The 24,879-nt window shown below is 30.5% G+C and overlaps 1 protein-coding gene across 3 annotated transcripts in view; it reads right to left on the reverse strand.

Annotated features, from left to right (window-relative positions):
- LOC115876713 (zinc finger protein rotund-like) overlaps nt 1-24,879 on the reverse strand; it is a 567,417-nt gene that overhangs the window by 63,715 nt on the left and 478,823 nt on the right. Inside the window, exon 1 of one of the 3 annotated variants that reach the window (XM_030892609.1) lies at nt 11,521-12,681. The exons of the other annotated variants lie outside the window; for them this stretch is intronic. Coding sequence (XP_030748469.1) covers nt 11,521-12,222 — 702 coding nt within the window. The 5' untranslated portion in view covers nt 12,223-12,681. Of the gene's footprint in view, nt 1-11,520; nt 12,682-24,879 lie in introns of those variants that run through there. 3 annotated transcript variants of the gene reach the window in all.

The following is a 24,879-nucleotide window of genomic DNA, read 5'->3' on the forward strand; positions in this document are numbered from 1 at the left end:
GCCATAAACATGTTTAACTATTTTATGCTTACCCACTGTAGGTTTGTTTTATTTTAACACGTGTGAGTATAAATATTTTTAAGAAAGTAGGAAAGACCATGAATCGCATACCGTTGACATAACTTTTTGGTAAATTTTAAACATTTGGGCGAGGTTTCAAAAAATGTTTCGCCTGAGCCTCTCCTTCTTAAACTCTCGTCCTCTATTTTTTTTATTTTGAAAGTTCGCAACCCTACGTCTATATAAGGTGAGATTGATAATAGCCTCGATCATTCTATATCGATAATTGTAGTTTAGAATAGATTAGATTCCTAGAGGTGGCTATCGGCCTGATTCTCAGATCTATTATGGTCTTCTTCTGATCCTAAAGTTACATTCTCCAGTCCTATCATTTCCACAAAGTCTAGCAACTTGAAGACTGAACCTTCATGTAGCTCTCTGGCAATGGCCTATCAATGCCTATGTTGCCATATTATCAAGAAATTATGGTTTTTAACAAAAAATCCAAAATTTTCAAAAATTTCCAAATTTAAAAAAAAATCACGAAGCAAAAATCTTAATCGTGTTTCTGGGGTAGAAATATACTACCTGTAAAATATTTGCACTAATTTAGGACTCACCTTTTAAAACGCAAATTGAATGGGTATGGGGGCCCAATTCTAAAGTCTTCCAAAGTCTTTGTTGTCCAAATTTGAAATAATATACTTAATTCCCAACTAAATTAATAAGTTAATAGGTATAATATATAACTGCATACTGAGCGATATTACAATATGATGTTAGAATGGATTAGTGTTCTGTTCAAATGCATAATATAATCGTACCTGATGAATAAAAAAAGAATGGAACAATCACCACATTTTTTAAATTATTGTAAATAATTCTCCTGGTGAGTATTAATTAATAACAATTAATCAACATATTGGCAACACATTTAAATAATTCCTAATATTCCACATGTTTTGTTCAAACGTACGTAATTATAACTGATGAATAATAAATAGAATAGACTTAATTAAGTATTTACGAGAAAATAATGCTGATAGTTAAAACTTATGATAGTGTGATAGTTCTAATACTCGCAGTCTTTGAATTCCTTCACATTATAAAAAAATGTTCAATGTGATCAAAAAGTTTTATGAGTGCACAATCATGTGCTTAAGTTTCAGCTATAGTCAATAGAAGAAAAATAATTCTATATTTTTTTTTTAAATGTCCAAAGTTAGAACTTACTGTACATGAACGACTGATTAATAAGTAAGTAAATTGATATTTTCAAGTCGTTAAAAAATAAATAATTATATGTATCAAGGGTTTCCCAAACCTGGATCCCGGGATCCCAAAATCCCGGTGTATGCTAAATCCCCGGAGATCCCGATATTAAATCCCGGGATCCCAAAAATCTCAAAAAGCCCAACACTTTAGCATAACATTTGTACACTTTAGTCCTTTTAAGATCATACTCTATATATAAGCAAAACATCAATATCCAAAAGTTACATTTCCGTGTTTGCTATTTTTTTTGCAACATTGCGAATTGTATTTGTTTACTTACTAAATATGAATTTTACTTTGCTTTGTCTATTCTAATAACACTCTTTTCCCATTTTCTTCTTGATATACATATGTAGCTGCATTTTTATTAAGTATTTCTTTATAAATTATATTTCTCATTCTAAGAATCAATTCCGGGATCCCGGGATTATAGGTTCTTATCCCGGGATATCAAAATGGGATCCCGATCCAGAAATTGGAAACGCTATATGTTAATTCTATTACGCAACTTAATTATTATATTATGCTCAGACAGACTAACAAAAAAAAGGTGTAGCATATTTTTTAGTGCTCAATTTAAAAATTATTTTTCGAATTAATTCCCAGACTTAGGATATGTTTAACTTTTGTTTGTTCGATCCAGACAATAGTTGTTGCATTTGCCAGACGAATGCATAAACAATATTAATTAATATCAAATTTTGAATTTAGAAGGTTACCTTCTGGGCTAAAACACAATTACATTGTTATTCGGAATTTTTTAAACTGAATAATCAATTGGCTGGCTCTAGCTCTCATTAATAACATAGTTTAAACATTTATGAATGAAAAAATAATACAAATATGGATATGTATATAAAAACGTAATTATGGCATAATTAATTATATTTCGTATTATAATGAATGTATGTATAACCTTAAGTGATTCAATGGTGTTAATACAAAAGAATTGTTTCATCAAAAATGGTTAATGTTATTAGTTGATTCTATTTAAAACTATTCTAAATTATTTTCGATAAAAATGTATAACAGAGAGACTAAAAATATAAAACAGTAAAACGGTAATAACCAAAGCAGAAGAAAAGGCATAGAAATATAAAATAAGCAAAAAAAAACAGATAAACAAATAAAACGATTTAATAAATAAAATTAGCAAATTAAGGACTACGTTGTTCTTCTACCAATTATTTTTTTTTCTCAAAAATGGCCAAATGGTCTTGATTGCAGTTGCAAAAATCTCACAAACATAAATAAATGAAACACCAAACATTACGATATGGATAATTAAAGTGATGAATTGAAAACAATATTTATAAATACAACGATTATATATTATATTTTGAAGTATATTGTATCGCTTTTCTCATGTAATAAATAAAAAACATTATCCTCAATGATTAATAACTAATCCTTAAATTGCCACATCAGTCTTCCGCCAAAATTCAAGAACAAGTTTTTGACTAGCGTTCAAGGTCGGAGCTGGTGCTAGTTGTTAATTACATTCGTGGAAACGTCGGAGAATGTTATGCGGTACGACCGGCAAGTCGTACCGACTTTAAAAAAGGTTTGAGATGTTATTATTGTAGAAGATAATTGATATTCGTTTCTAAAGAAAATTCAAGATATCCTCAAAATTAATAGGTACACAGAGAAAAGTTAAACTACAATAATAAAATAAACTCTTTGTTATAAATGTGATAAAACAGTTCCCTTACAATAACCTCACAACATTAAAAATAGTGTCCAGAAATTGACTTATTTTTTATTGTTGTTGTCCAGAGAATACTTTACTTCTGCACTGGACGCACATTTCTATAAACATGTTTCCATCATCAGCAGATGATTAAGATGTTTGACTTTTCTACTGATGAAGCTTAACATGGTTAGCGAAACGCGCGTTCAGTGCAAGAATAAAGTGTAATGTGGTGTATTGTGGAGAATTAGTGTTTTAATTTGCTGTTGTAACAGCAAAGGTTTCAAACTATAATATATGTAGGTACATAATATATCCAAATTAGTACTTGAAAAATTTTCTTATCTAAAACATGATATTTTATTAGTAATATTATCCACAAAAAAAGATAACTTGTGTTAGATAACAAATGTTATGAAGTGTTCTCACGAGATTGACACTTCAATTAAATTGGCACAATTTTAAATAACTACTTAGCAAAATGATATGGATACTAAAGATAGTTAACGATAATTAAATGTCCATTAGCAATAACATAGTCTGGGAAATTAAGTATCTATATAAATATATTTCATAAATTATTTTTGACAAAAAAAATATAAAACTAAAAGTCTAGGAATATAGACTTTTTGGAAATACTAGTTTAAAATATAATTAACACATATAAGTTAAATAAAACAAGTATACAAATTACATTGTCAGTCTTGTTGTTTAAAATAAACATTTATAAATGTTTACAATGTCAAAGAGTAAAAAAAATAAAAATAATATTCAAAAATATTTAGTAAGTTTATAGTAAACATAGTAACAGTAAATATTAGACCAGTGTTTACAAGATCAAATTCAATTATCAAAATATAAGTTATTTACGACGTAGAAAGCCTTGTCTAGTAAATAAGATATCAATGCTTTGCGAAATGAAGAAAATTATGTTATGGATTTGATTTCAAATGGCAGGTGATTGTGCAGTTTTTTTCGAGTTGTATAATATTGAAACTAACGATACTAACGAACGGGCTTTTAACTAACTCTGAGCGTGGGGTAGGTAGATAAAGATCTTGCTCCGCGTTCCTGAGTGGATAAGTGCGAGATGGCCTTTCTTGAGAAGCTGATACATGCTTACGTATTAGGCAAACGGATTCAATAATAAATAAGGAAGGAAGAATTAATATTTTTAATTTTTTAAAAAAGTCCTGGCAATGAGTTTTGCTGTTTAGTCCCAGTGAATATCGAACAGCTCTCTTCTGGAGCTTGAAAATGCGGTCAAATTGAGTCGCACAACACGTACCCCAGAAATGGAAGGGCATATCTGAGGTGCGACTCAAAAAAATTGAGAAAAAATAAAAGACTTAAAAAAATTATTTGTTTTCCTATTAATTGATTTTTTCTTTATATTCTGTAAAAATCAAAAATAGCTTCTTTAAAAATTACAGTGACAGGAAATACTAGGTACAAATAATAAAATTAGAGTGCTAAAAACAAACTGTTTTTAGCACGTTGTTTCCACTTTAGAATAACATTTTAAGGAAAATAACAGTAAAAATAGTCGCCAAAGTAAATATAGGCCTAGGTTTCTAAACAGTACATTCTCCAACATCCAGTACATCATGAACCTTCTGACATAAAATGGTATTATTATTTTTAGAATCTGTTAATTTTCATATTTTTTTTAAATTTCTACATTAACACATGTAATAATAATAATAATAACGTGCATTAATATAATTTATGTTTTTTAACCAGATAAAACTGTTATCAGATAGGTGTTATTTAACGTAGTAGGTATTGTTTTTTCAAGAGCCGATTAAATAATTAGATTGACAAAACATAAATGTCCATATTTAGTGTATCCGTCTACCCGATTAGCACAGATAAAACTGAAATAGTAACGTATACGAGTTTATATCTTTTAGGGAATTCCGAAAAATTATTTGTAATAAGATTTACTGATACCGATTACCGATATACCTTTTAATTAATCAAAATAATATTAATAACCAAACCAAACCAACACATGGAATCCGATAATACAAAACAATTACTTATGCTTTTCATTTTCCAAATTTGATATCATTATGAACTTCGTGAAAAAAATCTCTATACGTTTTATCCCTTTTAGCAAATACAGGGTGAGTCTTAAATAAGTGCGAATATTTCGAGGGGTGGCATTTCGACTCCAGGGACATGTCTATGACGGTTTTTTTGCACAAATAAAATGTTGAAAATCGTACATTTTCTTTTAATTTTTCCTGTATATTTTAAAAAACTTTTTCGAACTGCCTGTTCACCGCAAATTTTCCCAGTATCCGGTATAATTTGACTCTGATATTATTATTAATTCTACGGCACTAAAGGGATGCAAATGCAGAAAAAATCCGGTTTTAAAAATAAGTAATTTTTTTAAATTTTCAAACTTGAATAACTCGGTTATTTTGGACGTATTTGAAAAATAGTAAAGAGGAAAATATGTTTTTTTCCATAGCAACTGTTAAAATTGCATTATATCTATCAGAAATAGTAGATAAAATAGTACTTTAACCGCAATGGTAGATTAAATGATACTTTAAAAGCGAGGATAGGTTAAAAACTTTATTTCTTCTAGCACGTTTTTTAATTGCTTCCATTTTTGAAAATTTTTGTATTCCATTTCAGAAGTTATTCGGGATTTAAATGGAAGTAGTTTGGATATGGCGTTTGTCGCCTCAGCCTGAATATCTGTTGGCAATTTACTTATTTCGTTTTGAGCCATTTCTGGCTCCAATTCAATCAGCAATCGACACGAAAGAGAATTAAAAAATATTGACTCAAAACTGACAACTAAAGAGAGACAGCTTTATATATTTGTCAAATTACATAGAAACCAACGACAACCCAGCACAATCTTTTTTCTACCCGTAATAAATTCCTTGAAATAATAATTTCTGAATATTTTTTAAAACGTAACTCGATAGGGAAAAAGATATTGTTTTATACATGACGATAAAATTGCATTATCGTCTCCCGAAATTAATCCACTGGCGATTTCATCGCTCGTGAATTAACCTTTTCGGTCGACGATAAAATATCATTTTATCGTCTTGTATATAAAAAATAACTATTTTATCGAGATCTGAAAATATTTGCACTTATTTGAGAATAGAGAGAAAATAAGTAAAAAGGGCCAGTATTACCATTCAAGTTTAACCACATTGATCAAATGTAATTCTTAAAAGCTGTTTAAATACCTTTAATCGCTATGATGTCTTACAATAAGCGTTCCCTATAATTACGAAGATAGTAGCAAGTTAAAATGCTCAAATTAAGAAACAAACAGGCCTTCCTGATAACTATGTTCGTTTATAAAAAAGACAAGTACGTTAATTAGCTAAATTAACAAGTAACAACAATTTAATTACCCAGTAGTACTTCCCTGTATGAATTCTACGTTCCGCTGAAAATTCGACGGCTTTCCCAAACAATGTAATGAAGAAATTGAAATACAGGCACAGGATAAATAAAAAAAAAATACTAAGGCAATAATAACATTACATTAATTGTTTAAAGACATTTTTAATTTTATGCCAAAACTAGCGTGTACCCGCGACGTCGTTCGCGTCGAATTAATCATTTGTAATGGTGATGATAAAGCAAAGCAAGAATTTCTGTTAACATACAAACTGTATGGCGATATTATTATGTAAAAAAATATATATAGAAAAAACAAAATGGCGATATTATTATATAACTTGGTAATATTTGAGGGGTAGTTTCATCTCGTTGGAATTTGACTTTCGAAAAATCCGTTTGCCAAAAATAAGCTTTTTACGTCAAGCAGTTTAAGCAAAATCGTGGTTAATCAATTACCCAACTTTTTGGAACACCCTGTATGATTTCTTTTAAAATTTCAAAATATGTAAAAAAACAAAATAAAGTATGCGTGTCCAAGCGTTTTCCCGAAATACTAACCGTTTTTTAAATAACAAATATTGTAATATTTGAGGGGCTTTTTCACCCTCTTGGAATTTGAAATTCGAGAAACCCCTCCTTATCGAACCTCTACACCCCACAGTCAATCCGTTTGCCAAAAATCAGCTTTAAACATCAATCATCCGTTTAAGCAGAATCGTGATTACCCAATGGTCATGTTTTATGAAACACCCTGTATAAATTTTTAAAAAATATTAAAATATGTAAATCAACAAAATAAAATATACGTGTTTAAGATTTTTTTTCCGAGAAACTCACCGGTTTTTAAATAAAAAATATTCTAATATTTGAGGGGTGGTTTCACCCCCTTAGAATTGGAGTTTCGAAAAATCCCTTCTTAACGAACCTCTACACTCTAAAGTCAATCCGTTTTCCAAAAATAAGCTTTTTACGTCAAATGCTTTAAGCAAAATCGTGATTAATCAATGATCAAATTTTTCGAAACACCCTGTACACATTTTTAAAAAATCTTAAAATATGTAAAAAAACAAAATAAAATATACGTGTTTAAGCGTTTTTTCGGAAACTTGACCGTTTTTTAAATAAGAAATATTGTAATAATTGAGGGGTGGTTTCACCCCCTCGGAACTGGAATTTCGAAAAATTCCTTCTTGACGAACCTCTACACCCTGGAGTCAACCTGTATGGCAAAATTGAGCTTCTTGAGTGGTTTGAGCAGGATCATGATCAAGCAGTGTCTTAAGGATTTTTTATATTAGTATAGATTTACTTTTGCTGAACAAAAAATTGCAAATAACAAGGAAACTACAGATAATTAACCCAGCGCTACTATAAATGTTTTATTTAATGCAATCGTTACTGTAAATTTTATCTTTTTGTTTACTAATTAGAAATGTCTGAACACAAATTTATATTTGATGGTTCCATATATGCCAGACCTCGCGCTCTTCATCCGAAAATCTAGTAATCACTGGTTTTAAATCGTCACCATCGTATGGGAATATTTTTAATTACGAAAATTACGGAATTAGTTTTGCAATAATGCGATAAGTACTATCTTTTTTAGAGAACTATACAAGATGGACTGAGTTTCAACAGAAAACTTCATTGAAAAATTTCTTTCTTCCTGAAGTGGTAAATACAAGATGAGTCTTATTTAGTCTTATAAGTGCAAATATGTTTAGGGATAGTATAGTTCGACCTCAGAAACACGTTTATGAGTTTTTTTTTCACAAAAAAATTAAAAATTTATAATTTTTTAAAATTTTGTTTGGAAATTTTTGTAATTTTTAGTAAAAAAACATAATATCTTCATAATATTATTCATTCTTTATATATTACAAGGAGATTAAATTTACTAGAAAGAAAACCCAGAAAAGATCCAAATGGTTCTCAAAATTTAAGGAAAAAAAAGTAAAATATCTTGGGTTTTTTAGACTTACTTATTTGAAAAGAGAAATATATGTTATGTTTCTTTTATCGAAATGTAACATATTTAACCCTTACAGTTGAGGGTTGGAACCTTTGGTGTTAAACAGCAAAATAAAAACACTAAATCACCACAATACACCAAAACACTTTTACTTTTACACTGGACGCGCGTTTCGCTAACCATGTTAGCATCATCAGCAGATGATTATAAACAGTTTATAATCATCTGCTGATGATGCTAACATGGTTAGCGAAACGCGCGTCCAGTGTAAAAGTAAAAATGTTTTGGTGTATTGTGGTGATTTAGTGTTTTTATTTTGATATTTAACCCTTATCATATATGCCTTTTTTGGGCACAAGAATCCAAAAATGAAATAAAATATCGGGTGCTCCATAAGAAAAAATTTAACTTTGGTATGGATCATAGTTCTGAAACACCCTGTATATTTCAAAATAATTTTAAATTGTGCACATTGCCTCCCCACATATACCTATAAAATATTTTGTTTCTACATCTTTCCGTTTTCGTATAATCAACCGAGGCGAATGAGATGCGCCACCCTGTATATATATAAAATATAATAGTTTGTTCAATATAGAAAAATAATATAAATAAAAAAGGTAAAAACTGAAATATTTTATAAAGAATTAGCTAGTTCAAAGTCGGGAACAAATTAATATTAACAGTTAAAAAATAGAACAGAAATACATTTTCACCATGTCTAAAAGCCTTCCAGTTAATACATTAAATTATTTGAGAATGTCATTTGAATACTGTAAAATACATTAACCTAGGTCGCAGAAAAAAAAAAACTAGAATATATTACGCAAATAATCGACCGCCGCGTGTTAAAAATTTCTTTTGACATCCCTGTACTAAAATAAAAAAATTAATGGAAACGTATATGGCGGTCAAGGTTAATGGGAGAGTAAAAATTTTATCGGCAAATAGCCAGTATTTCAAATTAAATAAATAAATAAATATTCGTAGGTCAATGAACACGCAGAAATCCGGCCGTTGTGTATAAACGACAATCCACCCCAATTAATAATGAAAACAACACCGGTTTTTCATTGCCCGCTGAATATGGATGGATTAAAAGTATTAAAAATACATTGGTAAATTTAAAATTGTTAATTTTAAACGCGTGCAGATAAGGCGGAGTGATATACACGACTCTATGTGTAATGAGGAGATACAAATTCCACTGATCAATTAACCACTTACATAAACCGACTTCCTGACCCTTAGCACTTATAATTTTACTAATACGTAATTAACTGAAATTACCTTTCTATAGCTATATTCATAATAACCACGATAAATATCGATATGTCCAATAAAATTGCATCACAAATTCATGCTACATATTTGAACTACAACAACACGCTTCATAATACCAAAAAAAGACATTGATAATATGACAAAACGTTAATTACATTATTTTACTAAATAGAAACAGAATCTTTATGCTCTAACTAACACGACTTAAAAATCTGTATTTTTCAGGAATCTCCGTTTGAAGAACAAATTTATTTATAAAAGAAATGAGTATCATATCCCTACGAATAATGAACAGAAGATGTATTAATGAAACTAAACTAATGATAATATTTTTTACTGATATTTTGCGATGAGAAAAATTGAATTTAACTTCTAGTTTTCCCTATTCTAGAAAACAAACAAAGAAACTCGAATAAAAAATGAAAAGCCTCTTTCATCTGCTTTAGGGAATATCTCATTCCCGTTTTCGGGTCAAGGATTAAATTAGTCGCAAGAAAATATAAGTTTCCATTAAGTAAAGTGAAAACTTCAGAAGAAAAACAAAAAAGGCATGTTTTAAAACTGGATAGATTAAATACTCGTAAGTACTCGAAAAATTCATGGATTTATACAGACAACTAAAACAATTTCTTGTTTCTTAAATAAACAATACTTAAAAGACAACGTAAAATATAAACAATATTTAAGATTTTTTAGTACAATTATAAAATAATCGCGAAAAGAAAATAATGAAATAATTTGAATATTAAATAAAAATTAAATCTGTTTGTATTGAAGGTTTAAATCTAAGGAAATAATTAAAAAACACATTAAAAGAGAAAAAAACGGTCATTGAATTTCCTTGAGAGTGGTTTGTTATTAACATTATCTGGAACATTGTATGGAAAAAATATACCAAAGAAGATTAATTTAATGAAATTTCAACCAAGTATTACATTCATATCTCGATTTATACTATAAAAACTTTGACTAAGAATAATATTTGCATAAAACTATTTTTAGTTAAAAATAATTATGATTAAAATCCAAAAAAAATGTAAAAGTGAAAAAATGGAATAAAAATAATTTAATAAATTAACGAGATATAGAATAAAATAGGGAAAATAAAGTAATTAAATTTACCCTTAAAGTATAATAATAGCACATCTTTATTATGATTGTTTCCAAGTTAGTCATAGAATAATTGCATTTCAATTATAAAAAATTATGAATACATAAAAGATAAAAAAGTTTAGTCTAAATTATTTACTTAAAATTTATATTTATTAAGAAACCAGAAAAATGGTACCAGAACCATAAATTTTTAATAATCTATGAATGTTTGGCGAAAAATATTATTTAATGTGTATGTTAATCTCTAAAGCAGATTTAGGATTTTTTTTCATTTTCAAAAATATAATCTGGCTTAAAATGCGAGAATTTAGTGGATGATGGAAGACTATTTGGACTATAAATGATTGCGATCAAAATTTACGTTAGAAATCTGATATTAATTGGACAGCAGATTAGTTTTAGATTTTAATATAAATAACTAATAAAACAATAAATATATTTCTAAAATATCTGAAAATTTAAGTAGATAATATATGTATAATATATTATATATTAGTAAAGTTTACACATCAATATTCGCTACGAATCACGGAATTCTTTAAAATATATCAAAAAAATAATAACTTTAAATCTAAAAATTATTTTAAAGAAATTACATTTGTAATTATTGCAAAAAATGAATAGGCATCATAAATTAGTTTTGTTTACGTTAATATTGGCCATAAATCTTCAGAATTTTTCAAATTCTCATATCATATCGAAGTGTGGAATGGGTAATGGAAATATAAGAAAAGAAAAAAAGCTCGGTCATTCAATAATCCACATGGAGAAAAATCTGGATATTTCTTTCACTTACCTTTTCCTCATGAAAGTTTTCGCCGACGCTAAGCGGCGTGGGTGGTGTTGTCGGCGTGGCCCCCCTGTCGCCCCCTTCGTCGCCCCGAATGCCGCCACCGCCGCCGCCTCCGCCGCCACCTCCCCCCTCCAACGACCTTGAACTCTCTCTCAGGTTCTCCAAGTGCGCCTTGTACTCCCTGTATTTGTCGCTAAGGTCGGGGTTACGAAGACTGTCCCTATCTGTCGCGTAACCCAGACTGTTCAAATTCCGATCCAGCAATCTGGAATCCGCATTCATGTTTCGGTCACCCAGAGGCCGCTCGTTGTTGTTCTGATGATGGGTCAGGTTCAAGTTGCGATCTAGGTTCTGCGTCAGCGAACGTTCCAAATTCAGACGTTCCAGACTAAGGCTGTGGTCGAGATTCATCCGCTGGTGTTCTTGCATCGACCTTTCGTTATTGAGCAATCTTTCCAGGGTTCGGTCTTGTTGCATTCGTTCCTGCAATAACCTGTCGGCCGAATTCAGGCTAAGGTTCAATTCCAACCCGTTACCGATCGGTTGATGGTTATTGTAGTTCCTATCTATTCTTTCGCTGCCTCTGTGGTAGTCTTGGTGGAGGTTGAGCCGGAAGTCCACATTCCGATCTCCGAGCCGATCGCCCAGACTCCTCAGAGTGTCTATGGACCGCTGGAGGTAGTTGGTGTTGTTCTCGAGCAGCATCGTCGGAGGAGGTTGGTGGAAATCCAAACCCCCGGCACGGTAATCCAGTCTCGACTCCAGTTTTACTTATTCTAAATGGCAGTTAAACGAAAAAAATACCGGTTACATCAATTAAAGTCTTACGGCTAAATTGTCACTAACTACTCTCCGAATATCCTTAATAATTAGCAGTTCTTCGTCTAGGACCCGAGTCAGTCAAGAAGGGTCGAATCACAATCAAATATCACTCTCGTAGGTATTGTAAGGTACAAAGTTGGTGCGTGGAGAAAATAAAACTAGTAAAATATCGAAAAAATAGGGACGCGGTTCGTCGTCGTAGCTGGCGGAATCAAAACAAAATCAGCAGCGGCCGAGCGCTCGGCAAAAGTGATCGTGAGCGGAGCAACGCAGCTAAAAAACGAACGCGTCTATCGAGGGCAAAAACTACACTAACATATAAAACATTACAAAAACGCCGCCGCTTTCTGAATTCAGTCACAGGCCGGCGGCAGGCAGCATCCAGCGAGCGCCGGCACGACGGAGGGGTAAAGGTGGGGGTAATTTGTGCGTCGGGCCTCGGCGATGGTGGGGGTAGGCCGCTCCGAAATTACGTAACAACATAATATTCGAACAAGTGAAGTCGGCGGACGGAGCGTCTGCCGTCGCAGGAGTGGGGAGGGGGTTAGATGGACGGCGGTGTCTCGAGGCGTACGCTCGCAACAGAGTGCGTGTGCACAACTCCAACAATAGTCGAGGCGGTTTAGGCACGGCTGTGTATCCTGAACTACGCATAGTACGCTTATTTTCAAACTATATTATTTTATTCCATTAGTAAAGAGTTGAAAACCCTCTTTGTCGTGTAAAAGTGTAAGGGTTGTTATGTTTTAAAACAACATTGCTTTAAAATTGTTAAAATATATCTGTAATAAAAAACAAAATAACTAATCACTCTCAACTTCATATTGTCTAGAGAATACATTCGTTCAACTCATTGTAAAAGAAAAAAGTGCCCAACTTTAATAAGAGAACTAATAAATAGTTATTTTTATTACAAGACGATAAAATGGTATTTTATTAAGTTCGGGACACGATAAAGCAATTTTATCGTCGTGTATAAAACAATATTTTTTTCCATAGCGAGTTACGGTTTAAAAAATATTCAGAAATTATTCTTTCAAGGAATTTATTACGAGTAGAAAAAATATTGTGCTGGGTTGGCGTTGGTTTCTATGTAATTTGACAAATAAATAAAGTTGTCAGTTTTGAGTCAATATTTTTTAATTCTCTTTCAAGTCGATTGCTGATTGAATTGGAGCCAGAAATGGCTCAAAACGAAATAAGTAAATTACCAACAGATATTCAGGCTGAGGCGACAAACGCCATATCCAAACTACTTCCATTTAAATCCCGAATAACTTATAAAAAGGAATACAAAAATTTTCAAAAATGGAAGCAATAATTAAAAAACGTGCGAGAAGAAATAAAGCTTGTAACCTATCCTCGCTGTTAAAGTATCATTTAATCTACCCTTGCGGTTAAAGTACTATTTTATCTACTATTTTTGATAGATATAAGGCAATTTTAACAGTTGCTGTGGAAAAAAAACATGATATACTTAATCATTTAAACCAATTTTTATGTGCCATAATTCCGAGGACTCTAAAAGAGAAGAGAAAGTTCACTAAAAATTAAATGTTTTGCCGCCTTTACCCAATAATACCCAATCTATTTCTGAATTTTGAAAGTTATCTACACTATGACGTTTAACACAAGTATTTTAAACAAGTTTTAAACAGAATCCTGGCTTTGGACAATCCTGGCGTATAACAATAAAAAATGTTTTAAACCTTAATAAACACATGTTTTGCTTAAAAATAAAAAAAAACTGTTTTTTCAACCCTGATAAAAATTAAGTTAATCAGCATATAAAGCAATAATAAGCTACAAAAAAGCGACAGATGCAATATATTTGAAAAATTTCATTTCAGTGGATTATAAAAATCCTTTCGATTATAAAAATCCTTATTTATCGAATTAAACTGTGTTTTCATAGTAGCTTGTAGCTTTTGCAATAGAAATACATGATACTATGTACTTTTTACAAGCTTGCTATATTAATTAATGACAGCATTAATTCAGCAATGAATGCTGTTTTCCGTTATTCATAACATCAATCATGAGACCATAACATCAGTGTACTTTGTTAACATGTTTTTAAAAAACTGTTCTTTTCCCGCTTTGACTTTCCAGAATAGTAAAATCCAATATTTAGAAATGAATATATCCAGGATGTAGATAATTAAAAAAAATGAAAACCTTTCTCCTAACTTTCTCTCTAATATTTATTTTTGTCGGCAAAATCTTGAAAATATATTCTTAAAACTAATAAAGAAAGCTCTAAAAATTAATTAATTTTCGTTCTATATTAATTAAAATATTTGAAATACAGTACTTCAAAAAACAATCTGAGTTATTAGAATGACATGTATATTATATCTACGCTCTAAATAAAAAAAATCACCAAGTAGTGTAAAAAATAAAGCAGTTGGCAGACAACTTTTTTTGTTTGAATTTTTTATACGTTCTAAATTTAGAAACAGGTTGTACCGTCGCAATAGCTCTATTCATAAAAAAGTGTTCAGTTTTTTTCTAAAAATACACAAGCCTCCGCATGGCAAAAAATATTTTTTGTGGCCATCTCCTAAATAAATGAGATTCATAAGTAAATACAGGTTATTTAGGTATTTGCTTTTCTTATTTTATAGAAAATGATATAGAGTTTAAAGATTAAAAAAATAACGTTGAAAATTCATGATACTAATCTACAGAATGAAATACAAAGAGAGTTGAATAAAAAAGATATCCGAATAATAAAAAACTAAATTTATTACTCATAATATCTAAATTTACATTAATTTGCAGATGTAAAATTAAAAAAAAATATCCTAACTTAAAAAAGGTGTTTAATATCGTTACCATAGGTTAGTTAAAACATTCTTGCAAAAAAATCTCGGTTTTGAAGGACAACCAAATAAATTATATCCTATGAATACCAAATAAGTTAGGTAGGGCAATAACAATATTAGATAAGAACGAATATAGAATGAGAGAACCGGTTTTATTTTAGCTTTTTTAATAATCATAATAACATTATAATATAATCCTAAACATTAAATGTCAGCCGTTGAAATGTTTTTCATTATAGAGTGTTAAAACATTTAATTTATAGACATAAAATAAAAGTGTTAATAGAGCTATGTTAAGTCGAGCAGGAGACAAAATATTTTAATATTTTGATGCTTTTCGATATAATATGTATGTAAGAAGTAAAATTTGTATTTATTTTAAACTCAATAAAATTTGTATTAATCATTTACATTATTAAACTCGTAAATATCAGATAAGTTATATGATATAATGGAGTTAGTAATTCGGTATTTTGATTTGAAATTTGATTAGGTATTTATCATAAATATATTGAAAAACTATATTTTTTTAGTCTCTGCAAGACCAAGAACAAACATGCAAGACTCTTGCGGTCCTACAGTTCTTTTCACGTTATACTAAGAGTCGATAATTCTGGTCTTGAGTGCCGGTTTTCATGTGTACGAAGAGTACGGCCAACACGCTTAGTAAAATAAGATGTACTGACAAAATAAAGACAGAAGGCGAGTATTTTCTCAAGCGCATGGAATCTAGCGTCAGATTAAGTAGTTATGTAATAAATTGTAATAAATACTTCGTATTTTTGCTCAGTCGGACTTACTAGATCGCCATAACGATTCACTGCTATACATGTAAACGCCGACCTAAAGGTTTGCTTGCCAGCGGGGTATTTTAAAGTTGTGTTTTTTGTAATGGAACATCCTGTATATTAATTGATTTTAGGATTCTGGAACAAAAATAAACGTGAGTTTTATAAGAGAAGTATATGACTAAAACGAAAGGTTTTTGACATATTTAACATTTTTTAGAAATAAAGAACAGTTTTTAAATTACAATAAAAGTTACCTAAATTGGAATTTACCCCGTATAATCTAATATGTAGTTAAATTAACTGTTATACTTTAAATCAAATTAAAACTTGATCCAAAAAGTTATACAGGGTGAGACAAAATTAATATTGACCATTGGTCACCTTTAAAAGCATGTTACTCTTTTATTTTAAATGGAACACCCATTGTATCATTTCGATATGCAATGGAGAACTCATTCTCAACTCAAAATACTATTAAGGTTGCCTACCCCACAAACAAAGAGTTTCTTAGATATTTTCATTTGCATGATTTGATCTGAGTAGATCTTTATTATTGATAAAATCTAGGTGGCTGTGATATAGTCTGATGTTACTTCAACATAGCTGTCTAATTAGTCCAACTTTAACAACTAGTTATCATTTTGTGTCAGTTAAAACAAAAAAAATTCTCAGAAATTTTTTGAAAATGCAAACTTATCCTACACCAGAAAGAATTGATATGATCCTATTAGTTGGTGAATGCAGTGTGCATTCACCAATTAATAGAATATTTAAATGCTCCTGATTTTATCCAGTCTGGTTTTTTTAGGGGGATATGGTTAAGACAGTGTTTACAAAAGTCGACCAACTATTGTCGACAACATGAGAGAAATTATTGTAGCTGCTTTTTGAGGTAGAACTCCACATAATGCCTTTTAAAATGAAAAGATCCTTGTGAAAAGACAATAATTTTATGCAGTTAACAGAAAAGGAAGCATTTTGAGCATATGATTTCATCTAGCTAATTTTTGTCACATAATTATAGGTTTATATCTAGTTTTAATTCTGTAATAATTAAAATATGTTTTAAATGTGTATCTTTTTATAACAGTTGAGTAATTACAGTTGATTTCACTTTATAATCTTTAATTTTTGTTAAATTAACAAAAGGTATATCACACAGCCATCCTAGATTTTTTCAAATAATAAAGATCTACTGACGCAAAATCATAAAAATTAAAATATCTAGAAAAATCTTTGTCTGAGGGGTAGGCAACCTTAATAATATTTTGAAGATATATAAATTCCCTACTGAACACCGAAAAAATATACTGGATGTTCCATTTAAAATAAAGGAGTAACTTGCTTTTAAAAGTGACTAATGTTCCATATTAATTTTGTCTCACTCTGCAAAACATTTTCGGGTCAAATTTCAATTCGGTTTTAACATACAATGACTACTGTAATTAAATATCAGACTATACAAGGTCAACTAAAATTTAGGTAGCTATTATCGAAATTTATAATTTACTCTTCATTTTCACAAAATGTGAAATATGTCAAAATCCTTAGATTTTAGGTATATAATATATAAATATATAGGTAGGTATACAGGTTTAATAAAACTCACCTTTATTTTTTTCCTAGAATCCGAAAATGAATTAATATATAGGGTGTTCCTTTAGAAAAAACACAACTTTGATGTTTAGTTTTTTTTGGGGACACCCTATATAATTCTATATATTTTTTAGAAAATGCTTTCAGTTAACCTACATGCTGACAAAATTTCATTTCGATATAAACTACCGTTCTCCTTGGAGTTTCCGCGGCGTATGAGAGGCGCCACCCTGTATACATGCAAGTATGTATGTATGTATTGCACGAAAATAAGATTTTCCTTGATATAAGTAAGAAAAATCTTCGGATTGTCACGGGGTTTTAAACAGGACACTGTATCCTCAACGAACACCTCAGTAGATTGCAGCTAAGAAACACCTCATTACTGAGTGCGCCTAGACGACAACCGTTCGTGCCATACATTTTGGTACGACTGATATCGGAGATGAGAACTAGCCTCTGTGAAGCCGTCTCAGATACTGGCTTTTGTCAAAGTCTTGAGACAGTAGGTTAAGTTATGGTTATAACTCAAAAAAGGGGACACACAATAGGTTTGTTCCAACCAACATTTCGGGATCGTTTCGAAATCGTACTCAAATCCGTTTTCTTGCACTTTGTTAGCATGCGCGGACTTCGTATAGTTTCGTGACGGTGCAAAAAGTATCAACGTTGGAACGCTTTGTAGATTGTTTTCGGGAATGTCAAAAGTGTCAAGCGTGCGTGTATCGATCGGTTTTTTGTTTTTGTTCGAGGAAACAAGAAAATACGATTAAAGCTTACCTAAATATGGTTCATTTTTCACCCTTTCACTAGGCAGTAACTCCAAATTGTCACTATCTGAAGTGGAGGTAAAGAAATCAGTCATACCATCGTCATTCCTTCTTAATTATTATCTATAGATAATTATGAAAGTGTACAATTTAAAATTTCCGAACGATTTACTCCACACAAACTCGCAAGCAAAAGTATAACGCACACGTATTCAAATTCCTAAAAAATAACCAAGACAGAAGCATCAGCCGGACGCCGGACCAGAATCAACGATTAAAAATCAATAATCCCTGCCAATATGCTTTAATGCGCAAGTCAATCCAAACAGTTCTCAATTTCGACCATGTACCAAAATTACCGTTCTGAAAACGTAACTAAACGATTCCAAGATAAGTTGGTACGCAAATAGGATCGTTCGATAACCGTCAAATCTCGGTTGGAACACATTTGAATTACTGCGCACGAGCGTGATCGTTCGGTGACGGTTCTGCGGCGGGTTGGAACAAACCTAATAGATTTATAAGGTGATTAAAGTCTTCTATTTTCTACTCCCAAACATTCTACATTCTATATTATTTAGATATACTTTAAATATACGCTGCAGTATTATTACGTTTAGTACGTTACATTATTTTATTGTGATATGCGTTTAAAGTGGATGAGTGAAATGATAAAATATATCAATTTATGTAATGAGATAAATGAAATATAGGATATCAGTCAGACACAAATTTCAGACGATTCGTCCTCTTGCGACTTATTTTAATAATGTCGATATTACTCATACAAATATATCTATTATAATTACCAATGGAACAATTATCTTAGCAGTTCCTAATAACAAATAATATCATTAAGAATATCAGATTTGAAGAAAAACTATAAAAAATGTGCATTAGATAAAAAATTGGGCTAAAATCGTTAAATTTCCGTTTAAAAATTCTTTAATTAATAGAAATACCTGGCCCTAAAAACCGATGAAGGATAAAGTTTTAATAGAGTCAAAAAAACTGATTACGACTTATCGATATGTCTACCTACCTGTGCAAACAAAAAACTCAAATAATTATTACATAATTAAAATTGCAATAATTAAGAAATAGGAGGCATTAGAGAAAACTGAGTTTTGTGTTACAAAACCTACTCGAAGATCAATTTATCAAATGCCTGTAAAATTTTAATTGGCCGTTAGCGTGCATGGAAAGAAATGCCAGATATATTAGAATCGCTACCAAGATACATTTTCTCTCTAATTATAGATTATACATATAATGACCTTCCTTTTCTTTCTTGTTTTGTATTTAGGTATATTCGAAATTTAAAGTTCACTAATAATATTTTGACATGCAAAGGAATTCTTTCGAGTGGTTAGGGAATTACTAGAGATTTTCAACATCCGTCCGTTCGAGACCAGTTTTGTGATTTGTATGTAGCAGCGACACTCAGACAAATTAAGTGTTCTCTCTAAATATCAAAGAAAATCGTCTCTGACAATGTTAATTCAAAAAATTAAATTTTATTTTTAATCTACAATTGACAGCCACAAACAACGGACACCCTAAAATTTTCATATATTTTAAAGCATAATATATTTTCTTTGCAAACGTCACGGACGTATTAATTTTTGCGACGTGATTGACAATATAAAAAAGTTATTTTTTTTCCATAGCAACTGTTAAAATTGCCTTGTATCTATCAAAAATAGTAGATTAAATGATACTTTAACAGCGAGAATAGGTTAAAAACTTAATTTCTTCTCCCACGTTTCTTAATTGCTTCCATTTTTGAAACATTTTGTGTTTCTTTTCATAAGTTATTCGGGATTTAAATGGAAGTAGTTTGGATATGGCGTTTGTCGCCTCAACCTGAATATCTGTTGGTAATTTACTTATTTCGTTTTGACCCATTTGTGGCTCCAATTCAATCAGCAATCGACACGAAAGAGAAGTAAAAAATATTGACTCAGAACTGACAACCAAAGAGACAGCTTTATTTATTTGTCAAATTACATAGAAACCAACGCCAACCCAGCACAATATTTTTTCTACTCGTAATAAATTCCTTGAAATAATAATTTCTGAATATTTTTTAAAACGTAACTCGCTATGGAAAAAATATTGTTTCATTCACGACGATAAAATTGCATTATCGTATGCCGAAATCTTTTCGGTCGACGATAATATACCAGTTTATAGCAATGTATAAAAAATAACTAATAACTAATAACCAAATAATTAATAACCAACGAAAATATTATTATTAAACTGACATACATAAGGTGTCAAGTTCAACGAGCCTAACAATAGTTTCTCGATATATAATTATGTACATACAAAGTATGACTTATAAAAATTATCTGTGCCGTTTAAAAAAAAATAGCATGTTTATTCGGAGTACAAAATGATTTTTTGTGCCTCAGCTGTATGTGCCTCAGTTGTATATCAAGCTCAAACGTACAGCCTCGCCGCAAGATGTATCAGTTTTATTCCTAATAAAAAAATATACTATGGTTCAAGTGAGCTAATTTTGATGATTTTTAAGCATTTTGTTTAAACACATAAATTATTTGACTTTTTAGAGCTTGTTTTAAACTAAAAATCAAACTCGGCATCTGTTTATTATACAGGGTGTCCCAGGCTGAGCGTGCATTAGAAGTTTTTCTAGAGAACTACAATACCTAGTTCATAAATTCATTCGTAAACTATCCAGACTATTATTAATATTACACAATAATTATGTACTAAACTCATTTCATTTAATTATCAATCTCTGAAATCTTTCACCAAGGTGACAAACGTAAGGGATTTAAATAGTACATTGAGTCCATAATACGTGAAAGCGCTGTATTGTGCGGTCTAAAAGTTTGACCATCTGCCCCTTTTTGTGATGGTTTAAAAAATAGGGTCCCGAAAAAAAATCTAATGCTAATATTAGGACTGGTCGAACTACATTTCTTCATACATTTAAAATCAGCACTTTAAAAATAGAAATACAGGATTACCTCAAGAAGCATAATGAATTGTGTGTGGAAGGAAAACAGATTATGTCAAAAATGGCAGCTTTTAATGGAATTAGCTCAATACACACAATATAAGTATTAGAAAAATTATTTTAAAAGACTTATTTTGTTTTGTTCTAGACCTTTATAATAAATATATAATTAAAATTTAATTTTATACAGTCACTTAGGTTTATAGGGGTATAAGTTTTTGGCAATCAAAATATTATAAATAATAACCCACAAAAAATTTTAGACATTAATTTAAAGGAAAATTGTCCGAAAATGATCAGACTACTTCAACAACAGACAAAAGATTTTGATAGCTAATCATATGATAAGTTTAACATTCTTATTAATTTAATCAATATATTAAATACTTATATCAAGTTAGATTAAGTGGAATTACTACTTATTTTATAATAGTCCAATTGCTGACATAATCTAAAATCTAAACACTAGTTTTATTTTCTAATAACTATATATAGTTAATTTTGCACTTTATACCGGGTGGTGCATCTATTTTTAAATTAAAACTGGACAGGTAACAATGCACAACCAGGTAAATGGCAGCACACCTGGTTGTAATAATAATTTTGTCAGTGTCAAATGATATTTCCCAAACTTCAGGATTTTGTCTAATTTGAACAAGTTTTTGAACAAGTTTAAACAAATTACAAAAATACATATCAGGTACACTAACCGTAAATAAATAAATTGCATCCAATCATAGGATAACAACTCAAAGTATGTTGACTATTGCCTGGTTTTGCATTGTTATCTGCTCAGTTTTAATTTAAAAATAAATGCAATTTTTCTTAAATTAGTTAAAAACGGCTTGTCCAAAATTGCTCAAATTTGACATGCATATTCACAAGAAGCAGACCTTTAATAAACATATTTACGACTTCGCTGTAAAATCAACAGGGAAGTCAATATTATTGGACAGTTCAAAAGTTGAATGGGATTTCCTATGTTTCTAACGCCGATACACCACCCAGTATATCATAGTATATTATGGTCATCATTCTGACTGATCATACACGATGATTCACATCAGCTATTTATTTTTGAAGAAACAGTTTATGTTATATTTAGAGACATTATATAAGCTTTGTTCGGGTTATTGTTATTACCGATTCCGAACCGTCCTAGAACTTTGCAGCGCATGCGCAAATAAAATAATTTCTTCATATTTCCTTCTGTGCATGCGTATCACAGTTCTAGAACGGTTCAGAATCGGTAATAAGAAAAACCCGAAGTAATTTTACATAGAAATGCTTATTGTCGATATTTCTAGCCAGTTTTCAGATTCACCAGTCGATCACTAAGGCCCGTATTTATAGTTGCGTCTCGAGACGCCAAGACGGTCTTGGGCTCTTGAGAGCGGAATCCACAGAATACACGAGCAAACGTCATTTTGGAGATAGCGATTTTCATTTAGGAGATTGTCATTTTGAATAGTTTATGTGATCTGTGGATAGTTTCTTAACCTAACTTTTTTAGTAAACAAAATAAATCCCTTGTAAATCCGTTTTGTCTGATTAAACAGTTTTGAATATGTTAGATGAGTTTGAGGATATTTTGGACCATGTGTAAGAAGAAAATCGTCTTCGAGTTCCAAAACGATATATAAAAGATATGCAGGAAATCCAATAGAAATGTTTAGCGAGGGGGAATTTAAATACCGATATAGGTTTAGCAAGGCTACTATTACAGAACCTATTTTACCTCTTGTAATTGAAGACTTGCAAAAACCTACCAATCGTGGTTTACCTATTCCCCCCGTTATTCAATTATTAATTTGTTTACGGTTTTATGCGACTTCTAATTTTCAGATAGTAAGCGGAGAATTGCATGGTGTTAGCTAACCTACAATAAGCCAGATTATCAAGAGGGTGTCCATTTTAATAGCAGAACATTTGAGTGAATTTGTGTGATACAACCATAAATGGTTGAACAGCATTATTATTCCAATGATACTGGCTTCGGCTTCTGCAGATGATGACAACAAATAGGATACATATATTAAGAATATAGAAAGAGCTATAAATACATCTGTGAATAAATTCACTGGCGAAAAAAACACCTGAACTATTATATGGATATATTCCGAGGATTGAAGATTTATTTGAAGATGGACAAGTGAGGTTATTGACAGTAGAGAATGAAAAGTACTCGATTACCTGAAAAATTGAGAGAAGAGGTCAAAGAACATATAGAAATGGAACAAAGGAAGTATAAAAAAAATTATAGGCTAGCAGACTAGCAAAAAAAGAAGAGAGAAGAATGTCATCTAGACGACAAGAAATAAGGAAGCAGTAAAAACGCAATAATCATAGAATGTGTATTGTGAAATATTATTTGAAATAAAACTATAAAACATGGAGTATCGACTTTATATAGAGTGGTCAACTCAATAAGAATACAGAATTTACACCAAGCAATAAAATCTTGAAAACTATGTTTATACATCCAATATTGTATATAATGTGATATGATATTTATGTAAATATTCATGATAAAAACAAAAAGACAATTTTTTTAGTTTTAATGTATTAGTGGGAAAATTCTGTGTGACCAGTTAAAGCACTTAGCTGTCTGGTCATAGTGAGCGTAAAACTACTAAGAAATCATGTATTATTTAAGTATAGAAAAACAGTATTTTTAAGATAACTAATAAAAGACTATAAGGAATTACTTACAATTATGTTACTTGTAAATATATAAATACTAACTTAACACTAATAGAAAAGTAAATAAAATTATTATATAGGTACTAGTTACTTTGGAACATAACTTAACATATTACATAATTACTAGATATACATATATTAATACAATAAATACATTAATTTGCAAAATGTTGAATAAAATTTCTTCAAAAATGTAACCCTCTTCCTTTTTATTTATAATTGGAATGTGTAAATTAGCATCTTCAAAATTATCTAAATTTTCCCTTAAACCAATATTATGAAGAACAGCTGTTGCACAAATAATAGCAACAGTTGTTTTGTAAACCTAGGAGACATGGAAGACGTCTTTCCAAGTCCCAAATAGCCTTTCAACATTTCGCGTTCTTCTATGGGCAAAGTTTGGTTTGGTTTGTTTGGTTTTTTTTAATACCTGGTTTCTTGTTGATTACCTAGCTGTAGAACAGGAGTCAATAGAAATGGCCTACATCTATATGCATTGTCTCCAAGAAGTACCAGGAATATCACTCCTTTCCATTAGCATTCTTAAATTACTTGGATCGAATATAACACTATCATGACTTTTGACCCTGGATATCTAACTATAATATCCATAATTTCCCTTTTGGTACCTGAACATTTAAAAAAACTTTTGCAATTATGAAATACTTCCACATTATTGCATTATTCTTAATTATCTGGCTTATTGTAGGTTGGCTAACACCACGCAAGTCTCCATTTACCATCTGAAAATTACAAGTCGCATAAAACTGTAAACAAATTAGTAATTGAATAACGGGGAGAATGGGTGAACCACGATTGGTAGGTTTTTGCAAGTCTTCAATTTATAAGAGGTAAAATAG

This window comes from Sitophilus oryzae, unplaced genomic scaffold, assembly GCF_002938485.1.
Source record: "Sitophilus oryzae breed Bouriz unplaced genomic scaffold, Soryzae_2.0 scaffold_1059_pilon_pilon, whole genome shotgun sequence".
Taxonomy (NCBI): Eukaryota; Metazoa; Arthropoda; class Insecta; order Coleoptera; family Curculionidae; genus Sitophilus; species Sitophilus oryzae.